Raw genomic sequence first — 20,808 nt, forward strand, 5'->3', positions numbered from 1 at the left:
TCGCACCCATGTGTGCTTGTTGAATATCCCATTCCAGCTTTACTCCCTCTTTTGTTATTATTATAATAAACTCTTCTGGGAAGGCTTCCTACTGGATTTTGGTCTGTCGCTGTGGGGATTTGTGCTCATTCAGGCACGAGCATTAGCAAAGCCAGGCAATGATGGGTGAACAGGTGGAGTGTATAGAGTCTGCATTTCAGTTTGTCCCAAAGGTGTTCAGTAGGGTTGAGGTCAGGGCTTTGTGCAGGGCACTCAAGTTCTTCCACTCCAACCTTGGCAAGCCATGTTTTCATGGAGTTTGCTTTGTGCACAGGGGCATTGTCAGGCCACAGGTTTAGATGGGGAATTGTAATGCTACGAAGATCTCCTGTACAATTGAGTACTTTGAACTTTGTGGCTACAGTTTGAGGAAGAACTACATCTGGCTGTGGTGTCCATTCATTTTGGGCCATATAGTGTATTTTCTGTGAAGGGATGAAGACAAACAGCTTCAAAAAGTTCAGTCTCAAGCTTTTTAATTTATTTGCTTGATTGATGGTAAACTGAAGACGACGGATTAGCATAAATAAAATCAGTTGCATCTAAAGCTACCTTACTATATAGATATATTTTTCGTCTTGCGTCCTGTACTAGTGGCGTTACAGCGGCGATGGTTGCCATGTTTAAAACTCGACCCTTAATATTTCAGCCTTCCATAAAGGAATTCCTCTTCTCTATTTTACTCTTAACTTGGCCCAGTGATAGCTCAGCGCCCTCTGATTGGCTGATTCTTCCACTTGACCCTTACGCCTGTGTCTCTGATTGGCTCGTCATTCGGTGGGCGTGAGAACGGCTTTCCGCAGATAATGTTAGCAAGCTTAGCTGACGTTTTGAAATTCAGTGCAGGGGTGAAGTGCTATCTAGAAGGTTGGAGTTCACTCTAATAAGAAAGCTACTTTTTTTTCTACGTATTATTTATCACGTCTCACAGGGAGGATGGCTTCGGGCGGAGAGTAAGTTAAAAATAATAATAAAACAGTGTATTGTTATGTGTGTATATTAGCTGTTATCTAATTTAGCACGTTCGTTAGCATCCGTCGCAGTTTAGCCTGGAACCTGGAGCTAGCTAAGCTAGCGGACCTGGTCATGATGGCGAGTTAAAGCACTTAGCTCATTTGTAGATAATACGAAGTGTCATTAATAGAGCTTTATATATAGATAAGTTTTTATTTTTCACTATTTCTTCTTAACTCGCTAGCCAAGACGGTCCGTTTATGCGCTAGCTTGATTAGCTTCTTTAGCTAACAGACCGTACTGAGTCATTCTCTGGGTAAGGCTTTGGCCTACCGGCATTAAGCATGTTTATATCAACCGAGAAGTCATTGTTTAACCGTCTCTCTAAATGTACTAAGTATTTCTGATCAGTCTGTTTTATTTACACTGACTAGTTATGTTTTTTTTTAAATATGTTAACTAGCTCGCTCACGTTAAGGCGTTTTTTTTTAATGATTATGGTTTATAATTCACCACACCAACAAGTTTACGAGTCAAAGCTCGGGGTTAAAGCTGAACGTTAGCGTCAAGTTTGTGCTAAATCACTACAATAATTCCGTTCGCTAAAACAGTTTAACCTGCTCTAGTTTCAAACTAAACCTCACTGTATTTATTGTTAGCCGCTGTAACTTGTGTTATTGGGTTCAAGCCGAACAAGCATTTGCTGTGTCATTCGGTTCGGACATGGATTCTGTAATATAGCTTGTAGATTGAAAGTAGCTCACAGTTAGTGTTCAGTCTAGTTTGCCGTCTTGTAATAGGATTTACACATTAATATCGCTCTGATATCACGTTATTTATTACTAATATTTGTGTGTTCCGATTTGGCTAGTTAGCACTAAAGCTAATGCTAACACTTGCTAGCTGTTGACAGTCTTGTTCACATATGACGGCTTCGAATAATACTTTTCTGAAATTATTATTATTATTATTATTATAGTGTTGTAGAGCACAATCTAAAGTGTTTACAGGTTTATTTATTTGCCAGTACTGTAAATTGGTGATTTAGTCGGTGTATATGTCGGTAGAGCAGGTTTGCTGCGCCATTCAGTATGGTGTGTAGGAGACAGGAATATATATGTATTTTTTTTTTTTAATTTTTTTATGACTCGTGTCGTTCACTTAAGGAGTCGACTCGCTCGTAAACGACACTTCAGTAGTTTGGACATAAGCTAATCTTTTACACATTTTGTGTGTGAGATCTGTTTTTGTTTCCAGGTATGTGTACTCAGTGTAATCTAATCAATAATTACCTCAACATCTAAAATCTAAATTTACATTACAAACATGCGTTTGTATTTCAGCTGTCAGTGAGACAGCATGAACAAAGAGGATCATATTGCTTGCTGCATGTTGATATTCCCCAAGTAATCAAGTGTATTGGGGATAAGTTATCAGATCAGAATAAATAGAAATGATTTTTAATGAAGCACAGACAGAGCTGAAGGAATGCTTATTATGTTTGTGAACACGCATCTGTAGTGAGTGTCTTGCTGATTTAAAGTTACTTAAGTCGGTTCTTTGTAAAGATATAATTCAAGGTGATGATGCTTAATGAGTTAGAAGGTAAAAAGATTGTACTGAAGAACAATAAATGGTCATAATAGCGCAGATTATCCAGGGGAATGGCAGCGATCCGTTTGGAAGTCGGTTCCTCTCGGTGAACCGAGTCAGAGGATCTGATTCACTGAAAAGATCCGGAATTCGCGAGTTAGAAACATCTAGAGTCGAACACGATCTGCATAAAGCAGCAGCAGCTCTGTTTGTGCGACATGGGGATTTTACACAGCTTTTCTCACTTTTCAAATGAAAAACCTAAGCTTGTGCATTTGACTGAATTGACAAATGAAACTGCATTGAGACTTCTTTTAGTTCTTTCATTTTCAGTTTCATGAAACGGAAATCTTGCCAAGTACTGATCTTTAATATACTCGTTCTATACCCTTTCCTCCCACAGATCTAAAAATGACGATCTTTCTACTGCCATTCTAAAACAAAAGAACAGACCCAACAGGTTGATCGTTGATGAATCCATCAATGAAGATAACAGTGTGGTCTCCCTCTCTCAGGTATGCCGAATAATCTACACCATTCAAACCTGGTATTAACGCTCATCTTGGGAGATCCAGTCACAAGCACGAAGTACATGTGTGTTAGTTGCTTCTTGGAAATGCGCAATGATCCAATCAGGGACTCGTATGGCTACATGAGGTTACGTTACAGTCATTTAGCAGGCGCTCTTCTCCAGAGTGACGTACAGTGAACACGCGTGCACACCCAGCGTCTGGGGAGCAGTTGGGGGTTGGGTACCTTGCTTTAGGGCACTTCAGCTATGGAGTTTCCTGCTGGTCCAGGGAATTGAACCAGCCACCCTTTGGGCCCAAGGCTGCTTCTCTAACCTTTAGGTCATGGCTGCACCATTTTATAGTAGTATAGATTACTGACACGATCCTTTTATCAGGTCTTTTCCTACCCTTAATCAAGAAGTGCATTGCTTGCTATAGAATTAAAATGTGTAGTATTTAAATCAATGTGAATATTAATGAGTAGTCTTTGACTTTTTTTTTTCTGCCAGACAGGGCAAACATAAGCAGGAGTGTGACTTTGACTATAAAAACTATGAGGAATATATTCAATTCCCTGGCTGGTCCAGGGAATTGAACCAGCCACCCTTTGGGCCCAAGGCTGCTTCTCTAACCTTTAGGTCATGGCTGCACCATTTTATAGTAGTATAGATTACTGACACGATCCTTTTATCAGGTCTTTTCCTACCCTTAATCAAGAAGTGCATTGCTTTCTATAGAATTAAAATGTGTAGTATTTAAATCAATGTGAATATTAATGAGTAGTCTTTGACTTTTTTTCTGCCAGACAGGGCAAACATAAGCAGGAGTGTGACTTTGACTATAAAAACTATGAGGAAACAGTATACCAATAATTTATCATGGTAATTTTTGTTTTGACCATGGTAATCTACTAGCTTTATGCAGGAATATTTATTTTTAAAAGCTTCAACACTTAGGCAGAATCCTAAATGGCTTTAACTTTCACTCAATTATATAAGCTCACTCAGTATGGTATCATGTGATAGTGTTGCTGAACCTGAGTCCACTAGAATGCCATTTGGGATTCAGCCACAGAGCAGAAATTTATAATGTCTGAATGTAGTTAAGGAAAAGTATGTTTTATGTTTAAAAAAAAAATCCCATTTAAAGCCACTCTTGTAAGTACAATTTATTCCAGAATTCTTGTTACTGCCCAACTTTACAGACAAAACAGAAGAATGCTTAGTCACGAAATCTGATCAGTCGGTCACTGGAGACTGAATGAAAGCGCAGAATGTAAACGGCAGGAATTTTCCACTTGTCATCAGGTCATTTGAGATGGATACTCGAACCAAGTGTTAATCAGGCCTCTGATTTTGATGTAATGTTTTACAATTGCAGGCCAAGATGGACGAGCTTCAGCTTTTCCGAGGGGACACTGTGCTGCTGAAGGGTAAGAAAAGGAGGGAGACTGTTTGCATCGTACTGTCCGATGATAGCTGCTCTGATGAGAAAGTCCGCATGAACAGGGTGGTGCGCAACAACCTCAGGGTTCGCCTTGGAGATGTCATCAGGTAATTCTGCTGTCTATTAAAAATATTCTTCAGTGGGTTTTAGTGTTTTGTAATACTTGGTTGGAATGCTTAGTCCTGTGGTCAAGATGTGTGTAAAGATATCCTTTGTGCTTAAACTCCTTATGTTTTTAACTTGAATGTCTTTTTATTAGCATTCAACCGTGCCCAGATGTGAAGTATGGGAAACGTATCCATGTACTGCCCATTGATGACACAGTGGAGGGAATCACTGGCAACTTATTTGAGGTGTACCTAAAGCCTTACTTCCTAGAGGCTTACCGGCCAATCCGTAAAGGTAAACATTAGATATGTCTCTATTTCATGCATTGAAAGGAATTAATTTCATTGCCTTCTCTTAATAGAACACACACTCTCACATGTTTTGTGATGGTCTGAGTTTGTTTGTGTCCCCCCACAGGTGATATCTTTCTGGTGAGAGGAGGCATGCGTGCTGTTGAGTTTAAAGTGGTAGAGACTGACCCCAGCCCTTACTGTATAGTGGCTCCAGACACTGTCATTCACTGTGAAGGAGAACCTATTAAGCGTGAGGTAAGGGTAGTATACAAGTTCAGGAGCTGCACCTCCACACCATATTAAAGCAGAACTTCTTGGCTCTAGTTTTGGAAGTATGCCTCCCTGCACAGATCCGGCTAATCTTGCCTGAATATTAGAGACATGTACTGGAACCAAAGCCCCCATGGTCTCTCGGAAAGGTGCAGGGAACCCATGTATTCTAACATTAGTAGCAGATGTGAAGAGTAAGGAAGAACAAAAAGCAGCTGATAGATTTCTGTTGTTGGTAATGGATCAAAAAATTGTCAGTTATGCTGCGGCTGCACTGGTTGTTGGGTATTTTCATGCTTGACGACGGCTTTAATGCTGACACTGCTGCTCTGTTTTTAGGCTGCTCCCCAGATAGTTGTGTCTAGAACGTGGAACATTTTGCATTAAATAGGTATAATTTGTCATTTCCAATGTCATTATACTGTGCAGGAGCACTTTTTTTTTTGGGGGGGGGACCGTTGCAGTATGTTATCATGGAATTGATACTGTGTATGTAGTGAAGTATTGTGTGATGAGAAATTGCAATACAAATTTGAGAATTTGAATTGATAAATTAATTGTGATTATCATCAGGCTGCATAATGTAGTTTTTCCTAGAGGTAATTGGTAGCAGACAGCAACAGCTAAACGCACAGTAGTGGGAAGGTATGTGATTTTGCTGTAGGAGGAAGTAACACAGCTCTAATGTTACAAAAACGCAAATAAAACCAGACTGCTGAAAGCTAAAGGAAAAAGAGAAGCAAATGAAGGTAGTACAAATGTTCATAGGTCTTTTCTTAATAAAACTTTGTTAATTTGCTAACTTTTTATAAAACATTTTTAATTAATAGCCAATTATATTTTACTCCAACCTTTAAAAATATGGATAAATTTATTTTTGGTTAAGAAAATGAAACAGCGTTGTTGTGGTGGTTTATTGAACAGAAGGAATACTTAAATTGATGGAGAATTTGAAAATAAATGTGTGGGGTTTTTTTTTTTTTTTCATTTTTATAAAATCACCATTTGTTTACTTAAAATCATGGGAAAATGTAATTGCGAACCCAATGTCTGAACCGAATCCTGAATTGGGTGAATCGTTACATGCTGAAATGCTACAGTCGATTTTGTAGAGCTGTGTGAATGCTGTGTGCATTAATTCTACTAAAAGTACAAAGTAAATAACAGCATTTTAACCACCGTTGTCCAGAGCCATCCGATCAAAATCTCTAACCAATACCAATCTTAAGTGCAGATGAGTAGTTCGTTTCTTTTTCTTCCTCCCCTCCCCCCACTATTTATCATAATTCAGAAAGCTGCCTTGTGGGTGAAGCATGTAGCTTTTGTTCCAAGCAGGCAAACATTTATGGGTGAACCCTGGTGGTCAGCATGTTGTGTGGTCCATCTTGTCATGTCTCTTGTACTGCTAAATTACACCAGTACTAAGCCCAGAAAAAGAGTCAACCATCTGGATCTCTGGGACCTGCACCTTGGCAAAGCCACACTGTTAGAGTTTATTCCTTTTTGAACACTTTTTTTCCTTTGGTACACTTTGCTTTCTTAGGATGTTATGTATTGTAAGGTGGTCTTGGCGATGGTAGAATTGTGTATTTGAGATATTTGAAAATGTCTAAGAGCAGCATTAAACGTGTGATTTTTGTGCCAACAGGATGAAGAGGAATCTCTGAATGAAGTAGGCTACGATGACATTGGAGGTGTGAGAAAGCAGCTGGCTCAAATCAAAGAAATGGTGGAGTTGCCCCTCAGGCACCCAGCACTCTTCAAGGCCATTGGTGTGAAAGTAAGGAGTCGTGCATTTTAAGACGGATTTGATCTCCGATTTGAGTGATTTTATTATATTAATTGATTCCTTTTGTGGCTCAGCCTCCCCGTGGTATTCTTCTGTACGGACCCCCTGGAACTGGAAAAACACTGATTGCTCGTGCTGTCGCAAATGAAACTGGAGCATTCTTTTTCCTGATAAATGGTAAAACGATTATGAACTCGAAGTCCTAATTTAAAGGAACAGTCCACCGTACTTCCATAATGAAATATGCTCTTATCTGAATTGAGACGAGCTGCTCCGTACCTCTCCGAGCTTTGCGCGACCTCCCAGTCAGTCAGACGCAGTCAGACGCGCTGTCACTCCTGTTAGCAATGTAGCTAGGCTCAGCATGGCCAATGGTATTTTTTGGGGCTGTAGTTAGATGCGACCAAACTCTTCTGCATTTTTCCTGTTTACATAGGTTTATATGACCAGTGATATGAAACAAGTTCAGTTACACAAATTGAAACGTGGCGATTTTCTATGCTATGGAAAGTCCGCACTATAATGACAGGTGTACTAGCACCTTCTGCGCGCTTCGGCAGCGCATTGATACGGAACTCAGATATCAATGCGCTGCCGAAGCGCGCAGAAGGTGTTCGTACGCCTGTCATTATAGTGCGGACTTTCCATAGCATAGAAAATCGCCACGTTTCAATTTTTTTAACTGAACTTGTTTCATATCACTGGTCATGTAAACAGGAAAAATGCGGAAGAGTTTGGTCGCATCTAACTACAGCCCTAAAAAATACCATTGGCCATACTGAGCCTAGCTACATTGCTAACAGGAGTGACAGCGCGTCTGACTGCGTCTGACTGACTGGGAGGTCGCGCAAAGCTCGGAGAGGTACGGAGCAGCTCGTCTCAATTCAGATAAGAGCATATTTCATTATGGAAGTACGGTGGACTGTTCCTTTAAGGGAACTTTAACTTTGTAGATGTTGCTAAGTTATGTTTCTATGTTCTCACCTCTATAGGCCCTGAAATTATGAGTAAACTGGCTGGTGAGTCTGAGAGCAACCTGCGTAAAGCTTTTGAAGAAGCTGAGAAGAACGCTCCTGCCATTATCTTCATTGATGAGCTGGATGCTATTGCACCCAAGAGAGAGAAGGTGAGAAACCTGTAATTTGGGGCTAATTATTCTTTATCTTTCAGTAATAATGCCATTGAATTCCTTTCATTAGTGGTGTATGGATAAACACACAATCTAAATCCAAAATTAATTAAAAGTGGTACTGTTTGATGTCTCAATTTCATGGCCTTTTGGTTTCGAGTGCTATAAAGTGCTTGGTTTTGTGGTCCTGTGTTGAGCAGTGAGAAGTTTCTGTGGTGCAGTAATCTGATCTGTCTGTCTGTCTCAGACTCACGGTGAAGTAGAGAGGCGCATCGTGTCTCAGCTGCTCACCCTGATGGATGGACTGAAGCAGCGGGCTCACGTCATCGTAATGGCCGCCACCAACAGACCCAACAGCATTGATCCAGCTCTCAGGAGATTCGGTGAGCTTGCTGAAAGATCTTTTGACCGCTACCCAGATAATTTCTGCTTAATAGGGGTCTTATGGCGGTATCTCTGCACTCATGGATGGGGTAGTCAGAGGCTGATAAATTGGACATTATAACAGATTGACTGACTACAGTCAGTAGTTTACAAACATGAGATTAGATGTGATTTGTTTGTTTTTAAAATTTATTATGGCATATTGTTGATCTCTAGGCTTGGATATATATTTTTTTCTGAAAGAAGTCTAAAGGAAATCATTTAAATTGTACACTGGAAAAGGAAGTTCTGTGTAACATCATGAAATTCCCCTCATGCCGTTGATAATAGTGCATTATGTTCATGCCTGTGTGAGTGATTCCAAACCGTGTAGTTCAAGTGAAATTGTTAGTGGTTTCAAGTTCAAATAGTCTTGTTTATTTAGAACACTAAACTTTATTATGATACGTCAATGATGTATTCTCTCCTCTTACAGGACGCTTTGACAGAGAGGTGGACATCGGCATTCCTGATGCTACAGGAAGACTGGAAATCCTACAGATCCACACTAAGAACATGAAGCTGGCCGATGATGTTGACCTGGAGCAGGTTTGTGTCTTGTCCTTTCAAAATGAATATATTGGGTAGTCCTTTGCATTTATTAGTAACGATTTGTACAGAGAATGCCATTTTTAATATGACTTTGATTCTTGTCAACTTTCATTCACCATAAAAAGGAGTCCGGTTGTTCGAAGCAATAATTATAGCCTTTAAGAGATTCAGGCATGCACCAGCTGTTGAATTTCTATTTGTGTATTTAGAGCATGTTGGGTAACTTTTTTTTTTTTTAAATGCAAAACTGCAGCTCTTTGTGTATAACCAAAGAACGTTTCCATCTGTGGACTACAGTCTTTCCACTTGTCTCAGTAATTATTACTAATAGTAGATACCTTGGCACTCGGCTATGTAATTGTACATTTTCATTCGCTTGTGGTTGGATTTGTATACAAACGGCTGAATCAGACCAAACGCAGTAGCCAGTTGTGTAACTTCTGTTTCAGTATGTTTTTATATGGGGGATTATTGATTTCATTGCTAATTAATGTGTGGTGTTCAGGTTGCCAACGAGACCCATGGTCATGTGGGTGCTGATTTGGCTGCCCTCTGCTCAGAGGCCGCACTGCAGGCCATCCGCAAAAAGATGGACCTTATTGATCTGGAGGACGAGACAATCGATGCAGAGGTCATGAACTCCCTGGCTGTCACCATGGATGACTTTAGGGTATGAAGACTAGCTTTGTAATTGAGTGTGTACTATAATGATGAAATGACCTCCTATCCCATTAAAAATTGGGTTCAATATCTAAGCTGAAATTAAGTCTTTGTGTTGCTTTGTAGTGGGCCCTGAGTCAGAGCAACCCGTCAGCTCTCCGTGAGACTGTGGTTGAGGTGCCCAACATCACCTGGGAGGACATTGGTGGCTTGGATGATGTCAAGAGAGAACTCCAGGAACTGGTGCAGGTAATCCAGTTTGCCACCAGCTTGCCTCCATGCAGGTTCTTGGGACTCATAACTTCATCTGCATTATCTGGGAGTGTAATTTTATTTATTTATTTTTCCGCTTTCAGTACCCAGTGGAGCATCCAGACAAATTCCTGAAGTTTGGTATGACTCCATCCAAGGGTGTGTTGTTCTATGGGCCACCAGGTTGTGGTAAAACGCTCCTGGCCAAGGCCATTGCCAATGAGTGCCAGGCCAACTTCATATCCATCAAAGGTCCTGAACTGCTAACCATGTGGTTTGGAGAGTCTGAGGCGAATGTTCGTGAGATCTTTGATAAGGTGAGAGAAACTGGCATCTACAGGGTAAATGTGTGTTCTAAAGCAGTAAAACCTAACCAAAATCCAACTAGCTCATAAGTCTGTTAACTTGTGCATTAATTTAAGACCTTAAGCATTAATTTTACTGTTGCATTGCTTTTTTTTTTTGAACACATTATTAAAATAACTTTCCGAGAGTCCTTTATTCTTGGAGAACAGTACAATCATTTATTTCGAATGAAATGTATTATTTCTTCCCCAGGCTCGCCAAGCTGCCCCCTGCGTGCTCTTCTTTGATGAGCTGGACTCCATTGCTAAAGCCCGTGGTGGAAGCGTGGGCGATGGCGGTGGAGCAGCCGACCGTGTCATTAACCAGATCCTGACCGAGATGGATGGCATGTCCAGCAAGAAGAACGTCTTCATCATTGGCGCCACCAACAGACCAGATATCATCGACCCTGCCATCCTCAGGCCTGGCCGTCTGGATCAGCTTATCTACATCCCACTGCCCGATGAGAAATCCCGCATGGCCATTCTCAAAGCTAACCTCAGGAAGTCTCCAATCTCCAAGGTTAACCGAACATTTGATTTACTCAGGGTTTTATTCATGTAGCAGTGACTCAGCAGTCTCTTAAATGCATTCAGATTGCAAGTCTTTGCATGCATGTTTTTGTAACCTTGCATTCTCTGACCTCCAGGATGTAGACCTGGACTACCTGGCCAAGATGACCAATGGCTTCTCTGGTGCTGACTTAACAGAAATCTGCCAGAGAGCCTGCAAACTAGCTATTCGTGAATCCATCGAGAATGAGATCAGGAGGGAACGCGAGAGGCAGACAAACCCATCAGCCATGGTGGGTTTTTTTTTGTTTGTTTTTTTTATTTTAAACTGATTTCAATTCATTGATCTTGTTGGGCTTCTAGCGGTTAGGCACATTTTTTTTTTTTCTGTCTTTTTATTTATATTCAGGAAGTGGAAGAGGATGACCCAGTACCTGAGATCAGGAAGGACCACTTTGAGGAGGCCATGCGTTTCGCCCGTCGCTCCGTCAGCGACAACGACATCCGCAAATATGAGATGTTTGCACAGACCCTGCAGCAAAGCAGAGGCTTCGGCAGCTTCAGGTGAGAACTTTTTTCACTACTGGGAAAAAGTAACTCTCTTTTCATAGGGTCATGAGTCAAAGTGATGTGTGTAGAAACGAGCAATGGTTTAATGCTTTTTAATTCTTCCCTTGGAATATCCTGCTGCAGTCTGATTTTAATATGGTGCTGTTGTAGTTAATGATCAGTCTTCTCTTTTGTGCTCTCTTAGATTCCCTTCCAGTAATCAGGGCGGAGGTGGACCAAGCCAAGGTTCTGCAGGAGGCAGTGGAGGGAATGTCTTCAACGAGGACAACGACAACGACGACGACCTTTACGGATAATTTGAATAAATGTGACCACATGGCTGATCTCTTCAGTACAGGCCACCATGTACAAAGAAGAAACCCAACTGATAAATTCCACATTTTTAGGACTCTGTGCTTCTTTGATGTTTTTTCCTTTTTTTTATATATTATCATCCTCCTTCCCTTCTCTCCTCTCCCTGTTGGGGGAGCAAAAGCATGTAGCTGCTTGTATTTTGCTCTGATTTGTGAAAAGGATTGTTATTGCAGAACCTTGATCCTGATGTACTGTTGGTGGGGGCCTGTTAAAATGAATAAATACACACAGTAGACTGGCTTCATTCATTCTTAACTTCACAATCCCTACAAGCAGCTTTAGCAACAGGAGTTAATGCTAGCCTGTTGAAAGATTACAAAATTGGGGGGAAAGTAATTGCTAATTACTTCATTTTTTATGAATGTAGCATATGTATTACAAATTTGAAAATGTTTAAAAAAAAAAAAAAATAAAGTTCACAAAATGGCCCCAACTGTCAAATGTTGAGTATGTGTATAATATTTGTGTTCTACCACAATTAATAAATTGTATTTAATTTGTTTAAATGGTTATTAAACAAATGATGAAATTCTGAGGGCTGAATGACAGCTTGCTGATTGAAGGGTGATTTTAGTTCATCTTATTTTTATCTCTCATCAAAGATCCGCTGGTGTGATCAGGGTTGATTTAATGAGACTTTTTTTTTTTTTTAGTATACAATGATAACTTGTTTTAAAACAGATAGGTTCAGCCCCTGGTGTACATATAGATGTACTTTGGAATATGCAGTACAAGTTCATTTGGTGCACATCTTAAAATAGGATTACTTGTGGGCACTGGGAATTGGAGAGGGTTTAAATATGGAAAAGGCTGTGACTAGGAACTTTGGAGACGACCCTAAGACAAGGTAACCTGTTCCAATTATGTGGTAGGATTGCTATTGTTTGCAAGTGCTTACTGTTTTAGTATAAGAAATGAAAGTGCAGTGATTGCATGCCAGTTAAATATTATGTTTTTCCTCAACTTGAGCAGGTGAACACGCCTTTTGGGATTAACCTGAACACTATTTCTGCTTTATTAAGCTGAGGACATCATAGAGCTGTTTCTTGTTGGAAAGGTAAATTGGTGATTTTTTTTGTCCTACTTTGTCATCTATTTGTTATTATTTAGCCACTGCAATGTTTTAGCTCAAGGCCCAATCCAAACGGAACAAGTGGACCAAGGTTTCAGTTTTTTTTTTTTTTTTCTCCTTTGGGGTAGTCCACAAGTACTATAGGTGAGTAATATTGCAAAGATGGTGAAAAGGCCATTTTGGTGTGTGCTGATCGGGGACTCAAGTAGGGGAGGGGTCAAATGTTATTTTGCACTACAGACAAGGGTTGATATTTAATGGCAATGATTAAAAATAATTTGCTAGTGTTGAGTTTTAGGAAATTGATCTTCAGCCATAATTTTGTGTCATGAATCCATGCTATAGAGAAGGTGGTGGCAGAGATGTCCTAGACTCCATGTCATTTCAGACACATATAAAGGTGGTCCCAGTGCCAGACTGAAAGGACTCAGAAACAGCTGTTATCTAGAAAGGAATGAACCGTGAACCTACAACCATGTGAATCAAACCAGGAAAGGTTAAAAATATATAACTCAAAGTCTTTAGACTTTACATCCAGCCTGCTTTGTATGTGTTTATACTATCCTGTGAACTTTTAGGTGGTAGTTTTACACACTCACCCTGTCTTAAAGGATTATGCAGTGTTCTGCATAAACACTGGGTAAGGGAGTTTAATATTCCTCATGGATTGAATGACAAAATGTACGTGATGTGAAAGAAACTAGCCTGCAGGGGGCGCGCAAGCGCACAAGAACAATTATACTGTATACACTTAACCAAGCTGTTCTCTCAAATCCATATTTATCCACTGTATCTGTCTGGAATGGTCCTAAAGGGCCAAGACACCTGGAAATAAATGGTTAAGCTAAAAACAAAATGAAATTAAACTTTTAAAGACCGCAACGTTTTAAAAAGAAGGCAACTTCATCTCTCATCTCATTATCTCTAGCCGCTTTATCCTGTTCTACAGGGTCGCAGGCAAGCTGGAGCCTATCCCAGCTGACTACAGGTGAAAGGCGGGGTACACCCTGGACAAGTCGCCAGGTCATCACAGGGCTGACACATAGACACAGACAACCATTCACACTCACATTCACACCTACGGTCAATTTAGAGTCACCAGTTAACCTAACCTGCATGTCTTTGGACTGTGGGGGAAACCGGAGCACCCGGAGGAAACCCACGCGGACACGGGGAGAACATGCAAACGCCGCACAGAAAGGCCCTCGCCGGCCACGGGGCTCGAACCCGGACCTTCTTGCTGTGAGGCAACAGTGCTAACCACTACACCACCGTGCCGCCGCAACTTCATATAAAATTCAACTATGAATAATTTAACCAGCCAACTTTAGTCAGCTTTATTAAAATAAAAGTTGACTTTCAAACTTAAAAAGAAGTACATTTTAGAAGTCAAACTAAATTCATATGTATCAAATTAACACAGTGGGTGATACTTTAACTATTTTGGGGTGTTGTAAATTTTTTACAGGCGTTCCAGTTTTTAACAAAGACAAAAAATAAAAAAAAAAATTCCCATCCTAAATCATATTCACTATCTACTCTGATGATAGAAAATGTATGTAGTTATGAGACGACCACCACCAAACCTTTCGTTTCATTGCGAAAGGAAAATATTTTCTTTTTAAAAGAAAGTTTTGATAATTTCTAAGGAAGGGTCAGTCATTTCTCTTGTCTTTGTTTATTGTATAAAATAAATAATTTTCATGAAGGGTGCCAATCATTCTGGAGTCAACAGGCTAGAGTTTTATAAGCATCTGCAATCTATCAGGCCTCTAACATAGGACAGATTTGTAATGAAATAGTTATTAAATCATATCTCATCTCATTATCTCTAGCCGCTTTATCCTGTTCTACAGGGTCGCAGGCAAGCTGGAGCCTATCCCAGCTGACTACGGGCGAAAGGCAGGGTACACCCTGGACAAGTCGCCAGGTCATCACAGGGCTGACACATAGACACAGACAACCATTCACACCTACGGTCAATTTAGAGTCACCAGTTAACCTAACCTGCATGTCTTTGGACTGTGGGGGAAACCGGAGCACCCGGAGGAAACCCACGCGGACACGGGGCGAACATGCAAACTCCACACAGAAAGGCCCTTGCCGGCCACGGGGCTCGAACCCGGACCTTCTTGCTGTGAGGCGACAGCGCTAACCACTACACCACCGTGCTGCCCCGTCATGAAATCAAAAAGATCAAATTGTTTTTGGGGAAAGCCATGGCCTAAAGGTTAGAGAAGCAGCTTTGTGACCAAAAGGTTGCCAGTTTGATTCCCAGGACCAGCACAAATGCCTGAAGTGCTCCTTGAGCAAGGTACCTAACTCCTGGCTGCTCTGGGTATGTTGTATGTCGCTCTGGATAAGAGCGTCTGCTAAATGCCTAAATGTAATGTTTTGCTTGAAATGCCCAAAAGGTCGATTTAAATTGTTGAAAGCAATGAAAGGTCAATTTTAAATGCTTAAAATATATTAATTAAAGCAACTTATTGTGTGGTGAACAGCTTCTTTGCTTCTTGATCACTCAGCCATATTTAGAACATAATGTTGCACATAACAGAGGCAAATGAACAATCTCTCTCACACACACACACACACAGTCGTTCTCATAAGTACAAGAGAGGTATGACAGCAGCGTACAGAGGCCCACTTGCCTTATGTGGTCAGGCAAAGTCACTGTCTTAGTCATCCATCCTACACAAGGGGAAAATCTCTGCTGGAACATTCGAGAGCACTGTTTAAGTTTATATGTCAGGTAAAAGATTAACAATCCAATCATATAACGTGCTGCATCTATAAATACAGTCTTGTGGAAAAAAAAATAAGTACATCCCCTGGAAATTGTAGACTTTTCTCAACATATTTAAACACAAACATTTACCTCTCTTTGATACAGTGCTTACAGATAAAGGTGATATACTCAAACACATAATATTGACATTTTGTAGTCAGTCATTTTCATAATTAAAAAACGGTCAAGAAAAGTAAGTACGCCCTTACATTTATCATACTTTCAAGCCCATAAAAGTAGACTCCGGTGTTCCAGATTAGCTACCATTGATTCAAACCTCCTGCAGGTGGAGGTGCGGGTGGAACCTGTCTTATTTAAACCTGACATCAAGGGCCTGGTGTTCGCTTTGCGATTGAAGTGTGTGGCATCATCATGCCACAATCTAAAAAGCCCTTGAAGGACCTCAGAAAAAAAGGTTGTGGATGTCTGTGAATCTAGCAAGGGATTTCTCAATGATTAGAAATGAATCATTCTACTGTAAGAAAAATCATGTACAAAATGGCATAGATTTCAAACAACTGTCAATTTGTCCAGAACTATAAATTCAGCCCCACCAAATTCATCCCAAGAGCACACCGTTTGATGCTAAAAGAAAGCTTCAAGAACCCAAAAATTTAATCACCGGATCTGCAGGTAACTTTTGCAACTGTTGGTGTGAAAGTGAATACATCTACAATCAGAAAAAAAGAGTTTGGACAAATTTAACCTGCCTGGGAGGTGTGCCAGGAAAAAGCCTTTGCTGTCCAAAAGGGAGCAAAGCAAGACTACAGTTTGCCAGTGAACATATAGGCAAAGACCAGGCCTTTTGGAAAAACATGCTTTGGCCAGATGAATCAAAGGTCGAGCTGTTTGGCCACAGTAAGAGTACACATGTGGCACAGACCAACGAGAGGAACCTCAGGAGAAGAACCTCATACCAACTCTGAAGCATGGTTGTGAAAATGTTATGGTTTGGGATTGCTTCACTGCCTCAGGGACTGGGAAGCTTGTATTCATTGAGTGAACTATGAATTCTGAGATCATATCAAATAGTGCTTGAAGATAATGTGAGGGCATCTGTTCAAAAGTTGAACCAGAGGTGGACCTTTCAACAAGATAATGATGTGAAAGTGTATATCATGGGTAAATTCAGGAGCAAGATCAATGTAATTCTCCTATTTTATACTAAACTTTGATCAAATATCTGTCACATTTTGCATTTTGTGCAATTTTTTTTACCTTGCACAATACCAGAAAAATTCAGTTGAAATCAAGCCATTTGAGGCGAATTGGTCCGCCTCTGAAAAAACTTGGCATTTGGATTTCCCGGGAAACATTGATTTTCGTGACGTCACGTGCGGGACGCCTCCCTCTGAATCCTACGTCAGCGCTGGTTTGTTTATGAGAAAACGACCTGGTGGTTTTCTGCAAATTTCTTAAATGTTATCACGTAATTATTAAAATGGTTAACAGATGTATTGTAGGAGAGTGTAGCAACATTACATTCTTCATCCAAAGGTGAAGTAACATTGCGCTCAGGTGACAATTCCATATTTCAATGCAAAATCGCTAGCTGCTAAACTTGGTCTACACAGGCTGTGCACTGAAACCGTGCAAGCTCTTGCAGCCTGCTGGCCCTTCCGCAGGTGACGTCACGAATCTGGCTCCAGACTCCCTTGGGATTTTCCCAGACACGTTTTTTTTTTTTTTTTTCTGCTGTAGACAGATGGCCTTGTGCAAAATTACCCTTCTGGATGAGTGTGTAAAGGGACATTCTTTCATATAAAAAAAAATGAATTTGGTCCAGGATATGCACTTTAAGCACACTAGCAAATCCACCAAAGAATGGCTCAAAAAGAAGAAAGGGAGGGTTATGGAATGGCCTTGTCAAAACCCAGATTTGAACCACATTGAAATGTTGTAGGGAGATTTGAAAAGGGCAGTCAAAAAAATGTCAAAGTCCTTCCCGTGCCAGCACCTGGTCTTCCCAGGCAGTCTCCCATCCAAGTACTAACCAAGCCCTTAAGGCACATTGAGTGGCACCAATCTGTTTCCATAGCCTTCAGCCTCTCACCTATATATCACTAGGGTTACAGTGCAGGGCTGGTCCTTTGGTAACTGTAAGAGTTTGATTCCCTACTCAAATCTGCATTGTGACGTGCAGATGGCAGTAGGTACCATTTTTATGATGGTCTTTGGCATGGCTTGACCGCAAGTAGAACTTGTGATCTCCCAGTTGAGAGCCGGACACACTAACCACTAGGCCAGCTTGCGGTGAAAAGGGCAGCACATGCAAGAAAACCCTCAAACATCTTCCAGCTGAAGGACTTTTGCATGGAAGAGTGGTCAAAAATTTCAGCAAGCCCATGTCAGAGACTGGTGGACAATTACACAAAACGCCTACAAGAAGTTATTTCTGTTAAAGGGGGCAATACTAGCTTCTGAAGCCAAGGGTGTACTTACTTTCTCAACAGATTACACATTTTTGTTGGATAAATGATTGAAAGAGCTAGTTTTCCTTGTTTTGTTCATCACCTTTATCTGTAGGCACTGTATCAAAAGGGTGAAATATTTGCTTGCAAAACTTCTGTCGCAAATTTGAAAGATCTATGGTACATTTTTATCAGCGTCAGAAAACCTAATTAATGCAATGACAATTTATCCCACTATGTCTAATGGAAGGAAACAAAGCATTGATGTGAATGTGTCATGCTCTTCTCACACTGTGACTAAGATCTAACTGGATCTGATGAATTCCACCTACTGAGAAATTTTTGAATATATTCTGGGTTTTTTTTTTGTCCTCCTTCTTGCTAAACTCTCCATATTTTCTGTTGTAGATCATGTAGGCATCATTCCCAATCTAAATCCAACAGGGACACAGGGGTTTCTGTAGATATAACACTCTTGTGCTTCTCCGATGAGGAATGGGGGGGATGGGTAATTGGACTATCAGGAGGTCATTAACCTCTGAAATGTGAGCTCTCAGCTCCTGAATCATCAATTTCAGTTGAGTCATGTCCTATTAGTTAATTTGCTTAGAAAGTGAGTCAGATTGCGCTCTGGGCCTCAGGATGTAGGTGTTTGCAATGTGTGAGCTGTTTAGGCTGTGGTGTTTGGGTATAAATACGCCAGCCGGGTGTGCATGCGTATGAGGCGGGAAGAAGAAAGAGACATTTGGCTGTCTGAAAGTTATTGCAAACATTCCCTGTGTCCAAAATCACTCCCTACTCACTATTGAGGTATTTCACTCACGTGACCAAGTCATGTGATGCTGCCATTTTGGACGGCACGGCTCGAATCAGTTTGAATGCGAGGAAGGCGACAAACGAAAAACATAAAAGAAAAAGGAGCGAGATGCAGAAAACACCTTCACTATCCAGTGACGTAGGGCATTTACAGGGCGAGCAGAGGGAGAGGTATTTGCAAAAATTGAGGTTAGCAGGCTTAGAGAACGACGTTTACCTGCTTCCACCAGGATTGTTCACTGACAGCTAAGATTTGTTCACATTTTCATTTACTTTCGGTCCTCAGGATAAACAAAATGTTATTAAATGTCATTGAAATAACTTCTTAGTCTGTTGAGATATGGCCCGTTATAAGTTTTTCCTTTACTGTATTTACTAGTTTACTGAGCGCGCTCCGGGGCTGGCCGGGGCTAGCTAGCGCTCCGGGGCTGGCCGGCGCTAGCTAGCGCTCCGGGGCTGGCCGGGGCTAGCTAGCGCTCCGGGGCTGGCTGGCTCAGTAAACTAGTAAATACAGTAAAGGAAAAACTTGAGACTGAAAGGTTTTAACAGTCATCCAAATGGCTGAACGTAAACGTTGCTACAGCAACATACTAGGTACTATGATGTTGACATTAGCTAGCTTGCCGTCCAAAATGGCGGACACCGGGGCGTCACGTGACCCTGTGACGTCAGGTGAAATACCTCAATATAGGGCACTATATAGTGGGGACGCCATTTTGTAGTGCTGTCCAAAACCTTAGTGAGGATTATTTACACCCTATATAGTGCACTCAAAGTATCCCACAATGCATCACGAAAAGCAGTCTACAACCGATGGTCACCAACCAAAGCAATATATCCCATCATGCATTGCGGTCGCAATGAAAGAAATCAAATTAAAAGTCTCAAATTTGATTTAATAAAAGGCAGCGGCAAAGAAGAAAGTATTCAACTGAAAGATGCAGGTACTTTGTTTTGATTAATGTGGGAAATACGCTCAGTATAATATGTATTTATCATAAAAACACACATGTATTTATTATTTTGAAAACCCACCGGCCGACTGATCTGGCACGTTTTAATTGTGCGACAGTAATGACGTAAATACCAGCGCAACGGACTAGTGTCCGAAAGTGTTTTTTCATTTTACCAATGAGCTCACTATATAGTCCTCTATATAGTAATTCCCTACATAGGGAGTAGTGAATGAGTGAGCGATTTCGGACGCAGGAATTGTTTCATATGTCACTTTGTCGGAAAGTTTCAGCAAGAAGGTATCCAGGTGATTATTACTGCCCCTAGCGGTTAGGAGAATTGAAACCAAAGTGCAGGTGTTAAGGTAAAGTAATTACTTTAACTGATTTTCTAATAGTTAAATAACTCAAGTATTGAATATTATGTTGGAAATGAAAGTTCATTTGTTTAAAAAAAACTAATGTTAAAAATGTAAGTGATCTAGCAGCGCTCCATATTTACATATCTGAATATCTTTTTATTTACCCTCTTTTTTTGGTTCTAAGGGTTGGGGTTCTAAGGGTTGTTATCGCCAGGGTGGTTGTGAGGTTTTGCCCTCTCAGCCTATAAAATGCCCCAGTCGCTCAGCACAAAATATAGCTTCTGACAATAACCAAGTCCAACTCCTGGCCTTCACATGGCAGAACCATTTCGTACCAACAGGAGAACGGGTGAAAGGCAGTTCACTGGCGCCTTAAACCCAGTTGTTGCTGTTGCTCTTCTTGGTTTTGATTCCATCCACTGTCTCCTTGTATGCATTTTCCTTTCATCTTCTGGTTTGCTCATTTTGGTCCCCCAGTGGGTAGCAACCTTTAGAACCCAGCTCCCTAGATGCTGCAAGTTCTAGGTTGGCGTTAGGAAGGGCACCCAACTGGAAAACCTTGCTTCATTTAAAAGTCATGGTAGTACTCTCAAGATGAAATTTGA

The 20,808-nt window shown here is 40.8% G+C and overlaps 1 protein-coding gene across 1 annotated transcript; it reads left to right on the forward strand.

The window, feature by feature from the left end:
- Positions 1 to 837: 837 nt before the first annotated feature.
- vcp (valosin containing protein) lies at positions 838 to 12,242 on the forward strand. Its single transcript, XM_060907301.1, has 17 exons — positions 838 to 992; positions 2,990 to 3,101; positions 4,479 to 4,651; positions 4,804 to 4,946; positions 5,070 to 5,200; positions 6,864 to 6,995; positions 7,079 to 7,181; positions 7,997 to 8,130; positions 8,381 to 8,516; positions 8,993 to 9,105; positions 9,614 to 9,778; positions 9,895 to 10,017; positions 10,125 to 10,337; positions 10,579 to 10,887; positions 11,015 to 11,170; positions 11,287 to 11,441; positions 11,632 to 12,242. The coding sequence occupies exons 1-17, from the start codon at positions 976 to 978 to the stop codon at positions 11,741 to 11,743; spliced, it is 2,427 nt and encodes an 808-aa protein (XP_060763284.1). The 5' UTR covers positions 838 to 975; the 3' UTR covers positions 11,744 to 12,242.
- The last annotated feature ends 8,566 nt before the right edge of the window (positions 12,243 to 20,808 follow it).

Source organism: Neoarius graeffei, chromosome 24, assembly GCF_027579695.1.
Source record: "Neoarius graeffei isolate fNeoGra1 chromosome 24, fNeoGra1.pri, whole genome shotgun sequence".
Lineage (NCBI taxonomy): Eukaryota > Metazoa > Chordata > Actinopteri > Siluriformes > Ariidae > Neoarius > Neoarius graeffei.